Source organism: Artibeus jamaicensis, unplaced genomic scaffold (assembly GCF_021234435.1).
Source record: "Artibeus jamaicensis isolate MK-2021 breed Jamaican fruit bat unplaced genomic scaffold, CSHL_Jam_final contig_797, whole genome shotgun sequence".
In the NCBI taxonomy this organism is placed as follows: domain Eukaryota; kingdom Metazoa; phylum Chordata; class Mammalia; order Chiroptera; family Phyllostomidae; genus Artibeus; species Artibeus jamaicensis.
In genome coordinates, this window is record NW_026521977.1 from 18,683,443 (window position 1) to 18,701,102 (window position 17,660).

Consider the following 17,660-nt stretch of genomic DNA (forward strand, 5'->3'; position numbering starts at 1 on the left):
GCCATCAGTGGTCAAAGAAGAAATTTGGTGACCTAGAAAACTATGTCCAGTGAAGAAGGAGCAATTTGAGTTAGGACTCTGGGGTACACAGCATGTGGTTGGGTAGAAAAAAGGAAATACAACACTTCAGGTGAGATAGACAAATATAGCACAAGCTACTAAAAATTCTTTCATATAAATGATCAAAATGGTCACTGAAGTTACCAACTTCTTCAAAGACCCAATATAGGTGTTTGTCAAGATTTATTTTCAGAAACAGGATGAGCTTTTTCTATCCTAAGTAGTGAGGATGGAAATGTTATAGATAACAGGCCTACTGCGTTCTGGAAACCGCTTCTAAATTCTCTCATCTCTGAGCAGTAACCAACTGAAAAATTATAAAGGAAATTTCTCTAAGGGAAGTGAGTCCAGGTGTTATAACCACCAGGGGGAGAGAGCACATTAAAAAAAAAGGGGGGGGGTAGGGGCCAAGCCCTTAGTCTTCTAGATCTTACGAACAGCAATTGCCCAGTAAACTCATGTCACAACTTCAGTATGTATTCTCTGAAACAACCGCACGTAGAGCTTCTTCGAATAAGCTAAGTAATCAACTCCCACTTAAATACCATTCTAATTTATAACCCGATCATACAGGCATTCTCTTTCCAAGACATTTATACGTACCAAAGGTTTAAAATAATTGCAAAAGCCCCACATTTCAAAAAGAAAAAAGGGGCAAATATCTGGCAATTGAATTATTGGTCAGAGATCCACCAATAGACCCCAGGATTCCCTGGTTTCAACTCGCCATTAACAGCCCTCCCTCCCCTTTTTTCTTGGCTTCATTCCCTTTCCATGGCAAACTCTGTCCCTACCCTTCTCATTCAGAGTTACTTTGGAGGCAGCAACAATTGCCTTGGCAGCCAGCCCTAAGGCCTGCCAGATGCCCTCTCGATTATGACCTCTAAGCACTGCTCTCTTGGGCCAGATAAAGATTTGTTTGTTCTTTACAGGGAAGGATGTGTGAAAAGCTAGATGCATTTATTACCTTTAGATAATTTTAAGCGCTTATGTTCCAGACCCAACTACTAAAACGCTGAATATGAATAGTTCATGTAATCTTCATAAAAAAAAACGTGAAGCGGGTACTAATACTACCCCCGCGTCACAGGTGAGGACCCTGCGGCACGGAGCAGTTACACGACTCGCCGAGTCTCGGAGCTAATCTCCGGTGCAACGTGGTTTGCGCTCAGCTAGTCCAAGCCTGCCGAGCACTTTCCCTTGCCTGCGCTTGGGCGGTGCTGAGCGGCGGTGGGATGCGGGCCTCGTCGGGGCCGGCGTGAACTCGCAGGGCTGGACACACCGAAAGACTTTCTACCTGGACATCGCGTATAGAGTGGCCAGCGTTGTCCTTGAGGGCGTGGTCTGCACCTTCTCCTCGTGCGCAGGGCCGCGGGTCACTCGCTGCCCTGGAGGGCACGTGACTGGGGCTGTGCAGCGCGTGGTAGCCCCGGCTGCCCGGCCATTCCCGGTCCGGGGCGTGGCTGGCGGGAGCCCCGCCCCGTCTCGGGCCAGTTAACTGGCGGCCGCGTGCTCCCACTTCTCAGCGCAGCGATCGGAGGAGGTGGTGTCCCAGCATGGCCACTGTGCGGGAGAAGGCAGAGAGGCTGAACCTCCCCGCTCTCCACAGCCCGGCGCAGAGGCCTCCTGGTAAGTTCTGAAGACCCTGTCTGGGGAGGGTGGGGGTCACCGGGTGGGCTGGCGGGCTGGGGCTACGGTTCTCACACGGGATACACTTTCTGGAGAAGCAGTATTTCAGTAAATAAAAGTTATGGACTTGAAAAAAATAATTACATGACATTAGGAAAGACGTTGGTGAATTTTGCCACCAGCTGTAATCATATCTTTGGGGGCAGTTTGCTTAGCATCTTGGTTTCTTTAAATGCCCAAATAAAAGGAATCGGATAATCAGTTATAAAATTCAGATTCTACCGTATCCATAACTCAGTAAATATAGTTAAGATATCCAGATAACACTTGGCTTTTTTTCCCCCTTTAGACGAGTTACAACTTTTTCTGTAGCTGCAGTGTGGCGAGTTATAGGAATTGGTTCCCTATCTGACAACAAGCCTTTTCATTTGTAAAATGCTGCCAGGTGACAGTGGTCAGTGAATTGACTTAAGTCAAATGGGGTCAGGCCTGGCTTGTGTTTGACTACCAATTAGTGATGCTCCTTTTCATCTTCAAGTGCCAGTGATAAATTGTGACAGAACTACTTTTCATCTGTACTTTTCTAATAATGAACGATCATAATACTGACCTTATTCTGATTCAAGTTAAAGGATTCAGAGAAGCTCATGATAACTACATTCGGAATTTCTCCTTTTTTTTTTTTTTTGCATTGTGAAATGAAGGGAAATACTTCATTTGAAAATTTAAAATCAAACAATATTGGAAACAGTCATGAGAAATCTTTAGGCTCACTTTCTGAGTGAAAGAAATTCTTAAATTTTACATGATTAATAACATGGCATCCTGTTTTCCCCAACAGTTGAAATAACAATTCTAAGCTTTGGGCATTTGTGAGCAGGTTCTTAGATGGTGTAAGAGAGAATCATCTACTCAAAATTAAATAGATGACTCCAGAAGAATTGAAGTGCTGCTTAGCTGATTTGAACTCAAGGAAAAGACCACTGGTTCTCTTACACCAGGTGCAAGAAAAAGGCAGTAGCCTTTTCTCATTTGTTTTGCTCACTACAGTTGGAACCCTACCTGTTAGCTTTTGTTAATCCCTTTTCCACACTTTAGTCGCCTTGTCACAGTCCCAGTGAGCACAGTAATAGGAGCCTCTGTTCTTGGTTCCTTGCCATTCCCTTTCTATGTGCTCTGGCAAGCAGCTTTGTACTTTTGTTCCTCTACCAATTAGTAACTCGTCTGAACCGCAAAGGGGCTGTAAGGACCAGGGACCTGATTTATGTAGAGATGAAGTCTGTATGTTAGCTTTCAGCAAGTACTTCAAAGATATTTGTCTTTCAATGTAAACAAACAAGAAAGCGGTATGTTATACTGTTATCCCTCAATACTGTAACTTAATTCTTTGAATTCACCTGGTATCACTTTTCCAGGGAGCTCAGAGTACTTCCCATATGCTATCTCATTAATCTGTATGAATTAAAGCAGTGGCCAATGCCTACTTTGGATGGTAGGTCTCTTACCATATTTTTACATTGTTCTTAGTAGAAGAAATTTAATTTACATACTTTACAGGCCTTCAGCCTTCTTTTCAGAGACAATCTCAGTATTCATTCAGCATGACAACTCTAATACTATATAAGAAGAAAACAAACTTTGGACTTTCAAGCCAATATGCAGTAAAAGTGTTGCAATACTCGTATCAGTGTGCACGAATTTTTATCTACTTAGTCACAGCTGCCTAGTTTTAACACCCCAAACACAGTTCTCCACCTTTATCTATTGTGAGGTTTGGGTTAGTGCCCAATAAAATGTAGTCCTTTTCCTTTGTCTTGACAATTCTCTAATAATGTTTTAAAACCTCTTTTGAAAAAAAAATCCTTAAATAAAACTCTCTTTTATCTTAAATGATTTAGGATTTTTATATTTGTTATTCTGGGATGAAGAGTTAAATCTGGCATATATCACATCTTGTCTTCACGTCTGCTAGTGGTCTTTATATAATTGAATACTGTTCAAAGCTTGACATCATCATCCAGGTGGAATGAATAGGTGAAGGGCAAGCTCTTCGAGGGCAGACTGTCCCTCTGTTCAGAGAAAGGGGAAGAAAGATACCCTCCCTTTTCTTTTTATTTATTGTATGTGTATGGAAATGTTTTAGAGGGTTCTTAGATATCTTTTTACTTTTAAAATAAACCTTTAAAATTTTAGAATAGGTTTAGATTTACAAAACAGTCATGCAGTTAGTACATCAAGTTCCCATATGCCCTTTACTCACTTTTCTGTATTAACATCTGAGGTTAGTATAGTACATTTGTCACAATTAATGAACCAATATTGATACATTTTTATTAACTAAGGCCACACTTTACTCACATAGTCTTGGTTTTTGCCTATTGTCCTTTTTCTATTCCAGAATTCCATCTAGGATATTACGTACATTACATTGAGTTCACATCTCCTTACCCTCTCCTAGATTGTGATTTCCCCCTTTGTTTGTAGTTATACATCTGTTAATTGCTGGGTACTGTGCTAGCTTCTTTACCTATATTGCCTCATATGATCCTTCCAGTAACTGAGAGAAGTGGAATTAACTCTGTTTTGAAACAAATTAGGCAGCGTGCCCAAGACTGCAGTATTAGTGAATGATGGAGGCAAGAATGGAACCCAGGTTTCATGCTCTTATTTTACGCTTTGGATTCACAGAACCTAGCACTGTGTCTGCTAAATTAACACAAGTTTCCATGTGTAAACAGCATTTGATCAACCAAAAGTTTCTGAACTTTGGCACTATTGACATTTGCTTTGCTTGGGGGGCTGGCCCTCTGCATTATTGGATGTTTAGCAATATCCCTGCACCCTCAACCCACTAGATGCCTAAAACTCCCCTTTGCTCAGCTTGTGACACCTAAATGTCTCTAGACATTGTCAAATGTCTAGTGGGGAGTAAAACCACCCACTGTGAGCCATTGTGTTAAACCCTTCTTTAAAATTTTCTAGTAATTGGCAGTAATCTACAACTAACAAATATTGAATAACTGACTATATTATGTGAAGCACTCTATAAGGCAATTAAATAATTTGAATTTCTGCAAGCTGTAAGGAAATTTGGAAGAAATAAGGCAATAGCTCACTGTTCTTCAATTTTTGTGGTAACTGCCAACAATGAGCTTTTGATTTTTTTTTGGAGGGGGGACAGCTTAGTAACTGAAAATGAAAATTCTTGCATATTCATTTTTAACATGTTTTAGTAATTCTGTGTACATGTTTCTATTATACTGGAATCCAATTTTATAACGTGTACATTGATCTGCTAAGGAATTAACAAAATTTCACTATTCAAAATGATTATGTAAGTGTTTTAGTCCTTCCAGAGGCTTTCAAAGCAGGACCAGAGTTGATGCTGACTGCACAGATCATGGTTAAGGCTGATTATCACCTTGTAACTCTTGAGGAAGTGTAATTTCCTGACATGCCTGTCTTATGACTTGATGTTTAGGAAATTACTTCAGTAATAGCTTGATTATTTACTGTGCACTTTTAGAAGTGAAGATGGTTATTTGTTGCATTACAAATATACATCAGAGTTCAATGTTAGAAGTTAAACTTTTTCATTATTGGTAACTCTTTGGTAGACTTCAAATACAAAAAAGGGCAGGTCTTTGCTTTTTTAAAAACAGATACTGTTTTCAAGCAAATAAAGATGAGGCTGTTTGAAAAATGAATGTTAACTGGCTTAAATTTATATAGTGCTTTAAAGCATGCATAGTATGTTATAGATCTCATTTAAAACAATTTCTGAGCTTCTTCTTAGGTCACCTTCCAAAAAGCTTTTTATCTGGGATTGTCAAATTTTTTTGTATGCTTCATTTCTTGCTACATTGTATTTGGTGTTAAATATCCATATCTAAATGGAGAAGTGTAATTTCAGCTTCTAAAATCCTACAATCAGTTTAGACCTGAAACCAGTCTTAACCATAGCATCAACTCTTGTAGCAGTAAATGAAAAAACCAACCTATAGAGGTTAAATTTCTTATCAGGGTGATTGCAGCTGGTCTGCTGACTCTTTGACCCTTTGGTCATGATTATTTTCAAACACACTTGACCAAATATAAATAAAGAAGCATCAAGATAGAGAGAGTGATAAATTTTAAAGAATTTAAAGTTCATGCAAGTGAGGTTTGAGGACAAACTGAAGCTTCGATTCTACTTGCTAGGCTTACAAAGCATTCATTGTATACTTCTGATCTCTTCAACCCTGTTTTAGAAATCATAATAATTCATCTCACTGAACATGGTCTGCTATACCAATATTCATTTCAGCTACTAGATGGTGATAAATAGGAAGTTTCAAACCAGCATGTGGAGTATCTGTGTTCAACTGGTGAAGTCAGCATTTAAAAAACAGGTTATCCTGGTGTGGGTTTTGGCACATTTACTTGTTAGGTCCAGAGTATATTATGTATTAAAGTATCTGTATGAACATGAGCTAGTTTGGGTCTGTGGGTGGTGATGCTTGAGGGGAAATATCCCAGGATGCAACGCGGGGAATTAATGGTCAGTGAGAACAGAAGGGACCTGAAAGGGCTGAACTGTATCATGCCTGGAGGACTGTGGAAACATTGTGTGGCTCACAGGTGCCTACTATCCTGCTCTAACCTGTTCTTTAATCTTTTATACTGTGTTATCCAACCTTCAAAACTTCCTGATTTCCCATATTTAAGCAGCAAGTTAATATGGGGAAATTTATTCTTACTTCTTAATTCCCATGTGCAGATTAGCCTTTTCCACGTCATTGAGGCTGTGTATCCCTTCCCTCCTACCCACTTCAGTTGTCTTATTGATCTCAAATTAATGAGTGACCCAGCCTTATCTTTTAGAGTTTGCTTGCTAGCCTACCTGTACCTCAGCTGACTTATTTGTTTCATCATTAATACTATCACTAGCCCAGAAGTCTATTGCACTGGTACTTAAAGGGCAATCTGATCCCTACAAATTGAATCTGGCTTATTTTCCTGTCCTGTTTTACCCTGTGTACTGTGGACAATATATAGTATAGAATTTATGATATCCTGCCTTATTTTAGGAGTATTATCTACAAATGTTTTTAAACAGCTTGGTTAAGGGTTCATAAATCTTTTTTCCCCAAAGACTTTATCTATCAAGATTTTATTTATTTATCTTTAGAGGGGGAAGGGAAGGAGAGAGGGAGAGAAGTATCAATGTATGGTTGCCTCTCATGGGTCCCCTGCTGCGAACTGGCCTGCAACCCAGGCGTGTGCCCTGACTTGGAATTGAACCTCGACCCTTTGGTTCGCAGGCCCACGCTCAATCCCCTGAGCTACACCAGCCAGGGTGTGGGTTCATAAATCCTAAAAGTTGTGTATTTTTTCTTTTGAGCTTATTAGCTCACTTAAAGCTCTTTCACTTAAAATCTAATTCTTCAATGAAAGTTAATGCTGAAACTATCTGGTGCCTTGCTTTTTTATAAATTCAATTTATTGGGGTAACAATGGTTGGTGGCTATATATATAATACATATAATATGTTATATATTATATATGTTATATATATTTATATATATAATGGAAGGCTAGTTTATATATATTTACTACCTGTGAAACTGGAGGAAAGTTTGTTTAATTCACTAAGCCTTAATTACATCAAAATAGGATTATTAATAACTATTTCAGAGAAGTTTTCAGGATTAAATGAGAGAAGGCAGAGCTTGTCATATTGTAAGTACTATAATGTTAGCTATTAACAGTATGATGAAGATATGAAAAAGACTGAAGAACAGATTTAAGTTCATTCAAATCTTCACTATAATCTCTAGTAGTTTAGGAAGTCAAGTATAGTAATGGCTAACATTCCTTTTGTTTAGTCATTGTGGTTGGAAACAGTACAGCTGCCCCGGAGTTCTAAATGCCGTGAATGACCTGGACATATTTTGAGATTCCATCAGATGCCTGATTCTGCCTTAATTCAGTGGAGACTAAAGACTGTACCTGTAGTCAATCTAGTTCCACCTTGATTTATCCAGTTGATTGTCTAATTTCATTCTTAAAACTGTTCACATGGTATTTGGAAAACTGGCATCAATTTCTTCTATCTTAGTTTATTGCTGAATTATGTAGCTTGAATTTTAAAATGGAATTTTTATAATTAGGAACAATCAATGATTACTTTAAAATAATATAATAATGGGTAGATAGTAAATTACCCAACAGCTTTTGGTATTGGAAATATATAAATAAATAGTAAAGGGCTTTATGTATGTGTGTTTGTTAGTAATTTTCATAATACAGATGTTAAAATTTCTAGTAGCTATGAAATTAAATGTAATGGTTCACTATGCTCATTATATTTCTTGCAACACAAAAGGTGAATTCCAATTGACACACTTAAAATTTATGACTCCAACGCATTAGATGTAGTTTTTGTTTGTTTGTTTGTTTGTTATCAATGTATGGTTGCTTCTGGTGCATCCCCTGCTGGCAACTAGCCCCTGCTGGGAACTGGCCTGCAACCCACGCATGTGCCCTGACAGGGAATCAAACCACCATCTTTTGGTTCGTAGGCCCATGCCCAATCCACTGAGCTACACCAGCCAGGGCGCATTAAGTGTAGTTTTCATGTCCTTCAGGAGCTTATCTTTGCTTTCACCTTACATGTTCTGTTTTATCTAAGAAGGCAGAAAGGTAATGTCCAGTAGCTGTTTCTTTAGTTATAATTCCCTTTATTCCTTACTGTTGTAGTGATGCATATTGTTTTCCATCTTAGATTCCCTTAAGGGAAGTAATAAGTTTTCAACTTCTCTGTCAAAATATCTTAAAAATAAAGGAAGTAATACACTTAACAAAAATGGACTTAAAAAATTAGAACCACTGAATGAATACTCAGAGGATCACTGAAAAGTATAGCACATAAAAAGGCATAGTCTGTTTATGTAAAAAGAGAGAGAAAGCAAAGAGCCAGCCAGCCAGCCACAAGGACAATTAGCTAGACGGTTCCATCGGCTTACTAAACCCAAGGTCCATTTCCTTTCCTCTCAGTGGTCTCTCCTTTTCTTCTTTGTAGCTTTGCCAAATATCAGTTTATTACAATGTAGGAAAATATGATAAGAAATCTTTGAAAGCAAGTTTTCTTTTTTGTTAGGCTAAAATCTTGCTTTATTTCTGTGCTTATCTTTGCAATAGGCTCCTATTGGGCAGAAACTAAACTGTTAGTTTGCCCTGCTTACAATGTACTTAACTCATAAGGCTGCATAGTAGGAAGCTTTAAAAGTATTAGTTTATTCCAACAACTGTGTGTGTGTATCTGTAACTACCTCTATCTGTTCTATCTATCTGATTGATAAATGCTTTAAAATTAATATAGAACATGGGGGTAGGAATGCAGAGAAAAAATAAATAAAATTATATAGAACATAGGCCAAATCTTAGGATCACCTCTTACAATGTCTAGAATTACACTCAACCTCTGTGAATCTGTTTTCTATCTTTCAAAAAGATAGAAGCCTAGTAGAGTTGCTGTGAAAATTAGATCATTTTATGCAAGGCACTTAATAGAGTTCCTTTCACATAATTGATAACTGCCACAAGATCCTACATGATCTGCACCCTCCCATCCCCAAAACCCATCTCCACTTCGGTCTGATCTCACTTCCTCCTCTTCTCTCCCTGGGTCTCCCACTCAGGCCACGGTGGCCGGTCTCCTTCCTCTTCTCAAGACCTTTGCTCTTTCTGTTCTCTCTGCTCTTTCCCCGGATATCTGCACAGCTTGTTTCCTTGGTTTTAAAATGGTGCCCAGAAACTCATCACATTATCAGAGAAGTGTTTCCTGACATCCCATCTAAAATAGCATTCTCTTCCTTAACTAGCTTTATTTTTCTTCTCACCATTGATATTTCACATATGTATTGTCTGTATCTTCCCATAACATATAAATCCGTAACAGGGACTGTTTTTTGTTTTTGCTTTGCTCACTGCTGTATGCAAGCACATAGGTCAGTGTTTAGCATATGGTAAAAACTAAATTTTTAAGTGAATTGTTACTAATAATTCAGTATTTTAATAATAAGCTAACATCATAATTGCTTCTGATTAATAACTTTGGATATTATCACTTTTTGCTTAAGGTCTGCTTGGACCTTATCACAAATGAATTGTGATAAGGTTACTTATCACAAATGAATAAGGTTACTCTGATTTTTTTTCCTACTCCAGGTTTCAGTGTGGCCCAGAAACCCTTCGGAGCCACATATGTGTGGGGCAGCATTATAAACACTCTTCGGACACAAGTGGAGGTGAAAAAACGGAGGCACCATTTAAAAAGACACAATGACTGCTTTGTTGGTTCGGAAGCTGTAGATGTCATTTTTTCTCACCTAATTCAGAATAAATATTTTGGTGATGTGGACATTCCTCGGGCCAAAGTGGTAAGAGTATGTCAAGCACTTATGGACTACAAAGTATTTGAAGCAGTTCCAACCAAAGTCTTTAGAAAAGACAAGAAACCTACATTTGAAGATAGTAGCTGCAGCCTTTATAGATTCACAACAATACCTAACGAAGACAGTCAGTTTGGCAAAGAGAATGAGCTACATTCACCTTCCAGGTTAGTACACAATGTAAGAGTGTCATGGGGTTGGATTCTGCAGGATTTTGTCTACTTTTTAAAGAGATGCTGACTGGCTTTATGTTCCTTTTGAATTAGTAAATTAGGCAAAAATCTGGGTCTGTGGATATATTTGATAAAGTAGAGTGGACTTTTATTTATGTTTCTGCTAAATATAAAATAATGAACAATCAAACTTTTTTTCTGCTTCAAGTTACAATTATCATGTACAAAAATGGTAGAGAGTCTATGCACAAAGTGGTGTGAGAACACAGAAGGTGAAGGCAGGCAGGTCGGGTATCACTAGCCTCCACAGAGTGGCAGATGTGAAGTGTAAAAGGCATGTGGGAGCCAGAACGCATAGGGTTCACATGACATTTTAAAGAGTCTGTGCTCCATCATACCATTTTGAGAGGCCACAGAAAGATTTTAAGCACGATGAGATTACATTTTAGAAGGGTCATCCTGGCAGCTATATGTCAACTTAAGGGGTACAGCTAGTTCAGAATCTATGGCAACACTGCAGTCTACTGATGAGGGTGAAGAAGCAAAAGTAGTGGAGATGAGGGAATCATTTAAAGGTAGAGTGTAGCACAGAACTATAAAGCCCAGTGATTGGAATGGATGTAGGTGATGAGTATATAACGAACTGAGTTATTTGTTATAAACCAAACTTTTTTATTCTCAGCTAAACTATGTAGAGGTAATTGAAGCTTTTATAATTCAGAGCTGACCCAAAGTCAGAGTTTTGGTGTATTGACTTTCAAATATTTTAAAACTCTATTTTATTTAATTTCTTTTATTGATTTTAGAGGGACAGAAGGGAGAGAGAAAGAGGGAGAGAAACATCAATTTATTGTTCCACTTATTTATGCATTCATTGGTTGCTTCTTCTATGTGCCCTGACCAGGGATTGAACCTGCAATCTTGGTGTATCAGGACAATGCTCTAACCAACTGACCTACCTGGCCAGGGCTAAAACTCTATACTTAAAACATGGTAAAATTTGCCACTGTATGCAGGAAGCAGATATGAGGATAAGGTGGGGCATAGTCAACACTTCCCTTCCACATTGGTTTTCATATGTGAAAACTCTGTTACCTGACTCATGCATTTAGGCATTTGGACCTTTGGAGATTTTAGAAAGGCATTTTGTACACATATAAGAGATAACACCCCTAGAGTAATCTAGGGTAGCATCTGTTAATCAGCTTGTTAATATTTTTGCAGTAAACAAAATATTCATACTAACTGGTATAAATAAAAGCTGTGGTGGTAATCTCAGCTTTTGTCATCAAATGCGCTCTAAACAAACTAAAGATTTTTCTAAGGTTTCAGAATTGGGGATAAAGGATGTAGATCTTTGGAAATTATTTGGAAAAAGATTAGCACTGTCTACCAAAGAATGTCCCAGAAATAGACATACCTGATAAGAACAGTGAGCCTAGTAAAGCTTTTTAAATTTTTAGTATGCTTACTGTTTTTATCAGGTATGTCTGTTTCTGACTAAATTTTATTCATTGAATTACTTGAGTCTAAATTTTCAAAGGAGAATTTAGTGTATGTATATTTAGACTTGATTTAGAAAAAGGTGGGATGTTTTGTATTTTATTCTATTTTTAGAATTTGCTTTGGTGTGTTTTTGCTCTGAAACACATAAACTTTCCAGAAACTCTTGGCTCTTGCATACTGAAATATTTCTGTAGGCTTACTAATAAACATTCATTTATGAAATAATTCATTTTAGGTTTACAGATACATTATTTAAATCATCTGATATAAAATCGGCAAGTTTAGAGGATCTCTGGGAAAATTTGAGTTTAAAGCCAGCTAACTCCCCTCATGTAAATCTCTCTGCAACTCTGTCTCCACAAGGTAAGGTAAAGATGGTACAAGTAAGAAATAGAAAACTAACTTCAAATGAAGTTATTTAAAATGTTTCAATCTTAACCTTTCTAGAATTTAAATATGCAAAGGACAAAGAAAGAGTGCACTGTGTATTAAAGCTGTTTATATTAAGTTTTAACAGAAGTCTATTATCTTTAACAAATAGATCAGTGTTGCAATTCTTGAACACTGACTTTTGTCCTATCAGCTGGCAGAGGTTCAGATCTGAACTGTTTTGCATGTGGATTTCTATTTTAAAAATGTTCTCAGATATTTCTTTCCCTGAGATTTTATTAGGTTAAATAAAAAATTGGAAGTCACATTAAAATAGTCACCTAAATCTTATGTTCTTCTTCTTCTGTAGGAATGGAATATAGTTTAATGACTGATTTCTACCTTCCCTCCCCCATCCCTGAGTGGAATAATTTGCAGCCAAGAGTTTCAAACCAGTTTTCAGAATGAATGAATCCTTCTTTCTTCCAGAGTCCTTATTAACATTTTATATGACTTGATGGCTTATCTCTGCCATATTGCTTTTTATAGTACAAAAATGAAAAGAATTCCTGTTGTCCAAAGTCTGTTCTCCTACAAACAAATCTTAAATTGTTTTAAAAAAACCACTTCATAAGGTTGACTCTTTGTCTCTTTCTTTCTCTATTTGCCACAAATTTATTACCTTAGACCTGCCTACACAAATTTGTGGTGAACATTTAGTGACTATTGTTATTTTTCACCCTCTCATTTTTCCTGTGTAGTTGTTAATGAAGTATGGCAAGAAGAAACCATTGGGCGTTTACTACAACTTGTAGACCTTCCACTGCTTGACTCCTTACTCAAACACCAGGAGGTTGTACCTAAAGTTCCTCTACCTAAGAGGCAGCCTGACCTGGTCAACAACAGTAACTATCTGGATCGAGGGATTCTCAAGGCTTATGGTGACTCTCAGTATGTGGAAATACATATAATAATTCGAGTGTGCTTTAAAATGATCATAGCTAATGGTTTAACATAATCTTTTGAATTCTTCCATCCATACAATCAGATATGCATTGTCAGTTGATATTAATCAGCATTTGGAAAGTAAATAACAAAATCATCTTGGTAAAACTAGAAAAAGTGATTTATATTTCACTATTTTTCATATTCATTTTTGTTTCACACATAACTTACTTGTACATCAAGTGAAGAAAATGATTATTCTCCATCTTCTTTGTTAAAATGTAGGTCTGTCTGGTCTCTTTGAGATGCCTGGTCTTCAAAGAAACCTGGAAAAAATGAACAGATTTGGCAGATTCTTAGAATCCTTTGTCTTCTTTGACCACATATGCTTTTATATGCTTCTATAATAGGTGTTAAATGTCTTTTTAAATTAACTAGTTTTTTTTTAATTTTAGGCTTTTTTTTAATTGAGCAATTCTTTTTTTTAAGGTTTTTTTTTTTATTTATCTTTAGAGGGGAAGGGAAGGGGAGAAGGAGATATCAATGTATGGTTGCCTCTTGTGGGTCCCCTGCTGGGAACTGGCCTGCAACCCAGGCATGTGCCCTGACTGGGAATCAAACTGTGATCCTTTGGTTTGCAGGCCCATGCTCAATTCACTGAGCTACACCAGCCAGGGCTAAATTAATTAGTTTTATTAAAGAAATATAATGCAAGTAACTTTTGTGCTCACCTCTACTATTCTCCTGAATATAAATCTTAAGGTTTAAAGGCTTAAATTAAGGTAATAAAAGAATTATGCTTTTTATTTCCTTAAGGAAGAATGCTATATTCCTTATAACTTCGAAGCTCCTTTCCTAAATAAAATTACTAAAGGTTAAAATCTTATATTTTTAAGCTTCTTTGACTTTTCAGTGCTTTGCCTTAACAGATAGTGTTCCAGTAGTTAGGAAGACTGAAATGTTAGGAAGTACTAAAAACTTACATTTTTAGTACTTTACCAGCTCTACATTTCAATGAACGATTAAACAAAAGCTAGCTTAAAAACCTTACGTGAAAAAGTTAATCCCTACATACTAGTCATTTAACTCTGCACGTATAATAGGAAGCCTATTATTCTATAAGAATTTAAATTACATTTCTTCAATCTGATGTAACGTGAAAACATTACCTTAAAATTAAATACAGAATCAGAAATTGTGCTACAAGGAACATTAAAGATTGTCTAGCTGAGTCTTACTATGAACTTGATGAAACTGGTACCCAGAGAGGTGATGCCCACAATAATGCCTCTGCAAGGGTAGATTAGTTGTCCTGAGAGTAGAGTATATGAATCTTTTCTTGGACCACATATTTTAACAAATTGAATATTAGAAGTTATTTTATGTCTTGAATTATAGCATTTTTCTGAAGTTATCCAGCTGGTATTTTATTAGAAATGGTATTTAATATTTAATTATTCTGCAACCTTGCCTTATCTTTGTCTATTCTCTCCTAGCCTAGGGAGATGATAGGTCATACCCAAAGCTCTGCAGTGAAACATTATATTAGAAAAACAGTGGTCTAGAAGTCAGATCTGGGCTCTAGTCTTGCCTGGGACCCTTAGAGCAAGTAACTTAAGAGTTTCTTTGTCTCCGCTGTAAAGGTAAAGAATAGATGTGAATTTTGATGTCCTTTTCAGTTCTATATTGTACTGGATGGCTTCTGTGTTGTCGCTTTTTTAAAATGTAAGAAAAAGAACATACATAATAAGCAACACCTTTTATCCATGATATGTGACCTAGCTATATATTAACATAGTTATACATAAATTTATCTAAGTGTGTAGAAGTTTATCCTGGTGGCAAACTTGAAATAGCTAGTAAATTGGGAACTGTATGTATATGTTACTCTTTGCTTTTTAAAACGGTTCTTTCCTCCTCTCCTCCCCCCTCACAGGGAAGATGAGTGGCTCTCTGCAGCAACTGACTGCTTGGAATACCTTCCAGACCAGATGGTGGTGGACATAAGCAGAAACTTTCCTGAGCAACCAGATAGAATAGACTTAGTTAAAGAACTTCTGTTTAATGCCATTGGCCAATATTACAGTAACAGGGAACCTCTGTTAAATCACTTATGTGATGTTCATAATGGAATTGCAGAACTCTTAGGTAAGGAAGATCTTAACGGATACTAGAATTTGTCTTTTGGGTGAAACAAGAAAAAGTTAATTGTCCTCAAAATTAATCAGAATGGTACAACTTTAAGCTGAGAGTGGATCTGCATTGATTCACAGAAAGCATGTTTATTCCAAAACTTACAGGGACCATTTGGAAAAAGACTTCAATAAGCTATAAAGTTAGCTCCAACTTCTGGTGGCCACAGGAGAATGCTGCTCTTTTTCACTGGAAGCTTATTGAGCACAGAGGAGCAGTTCTCTTCTTTCGAAAGCAATACCACCAGTACCACTACCACTCCCCCCTCAGTCTCTTCAGAATGGCAGACACTCTGCTTTGTCCCTCTACCCATAAACCAGACTGTTCCACATGGTTTACTGAAAAGAAATTGGGGGATTCGGAGATCCTATTTTTCTCAGGTAGAATTGGATATATCAGTACTGTACAAATAGTGTACCCTTGGAATATATTGAATAATGAAAAATAGGCTGGGAATTTATGTACAAAGCTAGGAGTTAGATTTAACCTCCTAAAATGATTATATTACAAGGATTTAGGGTATTAGTTACCAATTTGAAAATACTCTTCCTTGATGGTATTGGTCATTTATTGTAAATCCTAGTCATTTTGTTTTGTTTTTACTTTTGAAAGTTGTTTTAAGTTTACTTTTTAGCTTAAGCTTTCATTTGAATATTGTTCCCTTTAATATAGTCCTATCTGGTCAAAATTAAAAGTACCTTTTCCTTTGGCTAAAGTGAATGGGAAGACTGAAATAGCATTAGAAGCTACTCAGCTCTTTATAAAGCTTCTGGATTCCCAAAACAGAGAAGAATTTAGAAGGCTACTGTATTTCATGGCTGTTGCAGCACATCACTCTGAATTTAAACTACAGAAAGAAGTAAGTCTTTTGTCTAAATGTTAATTGTATTCAGTATCCTTAATACCTATAGGACCCAAGTGTCAGATTATTCCATCATCAGCATCATGTATGTTGAAATGGGTAATAGCTATGAATATTTAATATTGCCTTTTATATTGAATCTTTAAATATATACCATTAGGCATGTTTTGTTTTGTTTTTATAGAGTGACAACCGAATGGTTGTGAAAAGGATATTCTCAAAAGCTATTGTTGACAATAAAAATTTATCTAAAGGCAAAACTGATCTTCTGGTACTCTTTTTAATGGATCATCAAAAAGATGTTTTTAAGGTAAAACTATGATAGTTAATTTGAGCTTATGTAATAGATCCCTAGATTAAAATGAATTTGAATAATGTCTGATGTCCCTTCTTTTTCTTTCTCTATTTTTTTTTAAAGATTCCTGGAACTCTACATAAAATTGTCAGTGTTAAGCTCATGGCCATTCAGAATGGAAAAGATCCAAACAGAGACACAGGTAATCTGAAGAATATTATTTTCATAATCTTCTAAAGATATATTCCTACTATTTATTTGAAAGTGTTTTGCTAGTAGTTGTACTTTAATTACAATTACACTTTACACAATCTCCTCAAAGAGCAGAGAGCCTTCTGCTCAAAAACCGCTTGACCAGGGTTAGAAAGTCAGCAGTGCTCAGCATCTTCAGTGCCTTTTACAAAATGGGGAACATAAACATAAAGATATTGCTTGATTTTTGTACTTAAATCTCAAGAATCGATTCATTAACTGAACTTTTTTCTTTTAATATTTAAGGATATATATTTTGCCAGAGAATTGATCAAAGTGATTATTCTGACCATACACAGAAGACAACCAAGGATGAGCTATTGAATTTATTAAAAACTATTGATAAGGATCCAAAACTGCCTGCCAAAGAGAAGAAAAAATTGTTAGGTCAATTTTATAAGTGTCACCCAGACATCTTTATTGAGTATTTTGGAGACTGAGTTTCTAATGTCTGTATATAACTTGTGTATTTTAAAAGTTATGAATCCTAAAGATATAATCACATTTGTAATTTTGAATGTTCTTCTAAATATGAAACTGTACTTAATAAAACTTTTTTTGTATGACCTTTTGTGTCTGAAACTGAGTTATTAGAAGGTATATTGCTGTTAAGTATTGTTGTTAAGTATTCTCTTAGGGGAGTTGATTTATAATTGTGCACAATACATTATCAGAACATCATAGGAATTTAATGATACGACACTGTAGTGTTTACATAAGAAAGTGTTAAACAATAATGATCTCCATAATCATAAATAGGAGTGTGGTTTGTATCTTAACAGGTTTCCTTAATGATACAAGATTTTATGAACTCGCTAATTACCATAAACTGTAGACAAGTCAGAAATTGAACTTTCCTAATGCTTTTGAAAACTTCACCATCTTTTAAAACTTATGTGGAAAATTTCAAATATATATATGGAGAATAGAATATTGAACTC

The 17,660-nt window shown here is 36.4% G+C and overlaps 2 protein-coding genes across 2 annotated transcripts in view; one reads left to right on the forward strand and one right to left on the reverse strand.

The window, feature by feature from the left end:
* The window catches only part of CCDC73 (coiled-coil domain containing 73), a 310,502-nt gene that overhangs the window by 288,478 nt on the left and 4,364 nt on the right, over window positions 1–17,660 (reverse strand). The window contains exon 2 of the mRNA XM_053672983.1: window positions 13,349–13,443. The gene's annotated coding sequence lies outside the window, so the exon portion shown is untranslated. The remainder of the gene's footprint in view (window positions 1–13,348; window positions 13,444–17,660) is intronic.
* On the forward strand, window positions 1,575–17,270 carry DEPDC7 (DEP domain containing 7). The gene is made up of 9 exons (XM_037128247.2): window positions 1,575–1,689; window positions 9,901–10,291; window positions 12,039–12,166; window positions 12,934–13,123; window positions 15,054–15,265; window positions 16,027–16,169; window positions 16,357–16,482; window positions 16,591–16,669; window positions 16,966–17,270. Exons 1-9 carry the CDS (start codon window positions 1,617–1,619, stop codon window positions 17,157–17,159), a joined length of 1,536 nt encoding a protein of 511 aa, XP_036984142.2. The 5' UTR covers window positions 1,575–1,616; the 3' UTR covers window positions 17,160–17,270.

Coding starts and splice junctions, on each gene's coding strand:
- DEPDC7 (XM_037128247.2), top strand. CDS start 1,617: ATGGCCACTGTGCGGGAGAAGGCAGAGAGGCTGAACCTCCCCGCTCTC. Junction 15,266..16,026: donor TGGAATTGCAGAACTCTTAG/GTAAGGAAGATC, acceptor CTTTGGCTAAAG/TGAATGGGAAGACTGAAATA. Junction 16,483..16,590: donor ATCAAAAAGATGTTTTTAAG/GTAAAACTATGA, acceptor TTTTTTTTAAAG/ATTCCTGGAACTCTACATAA.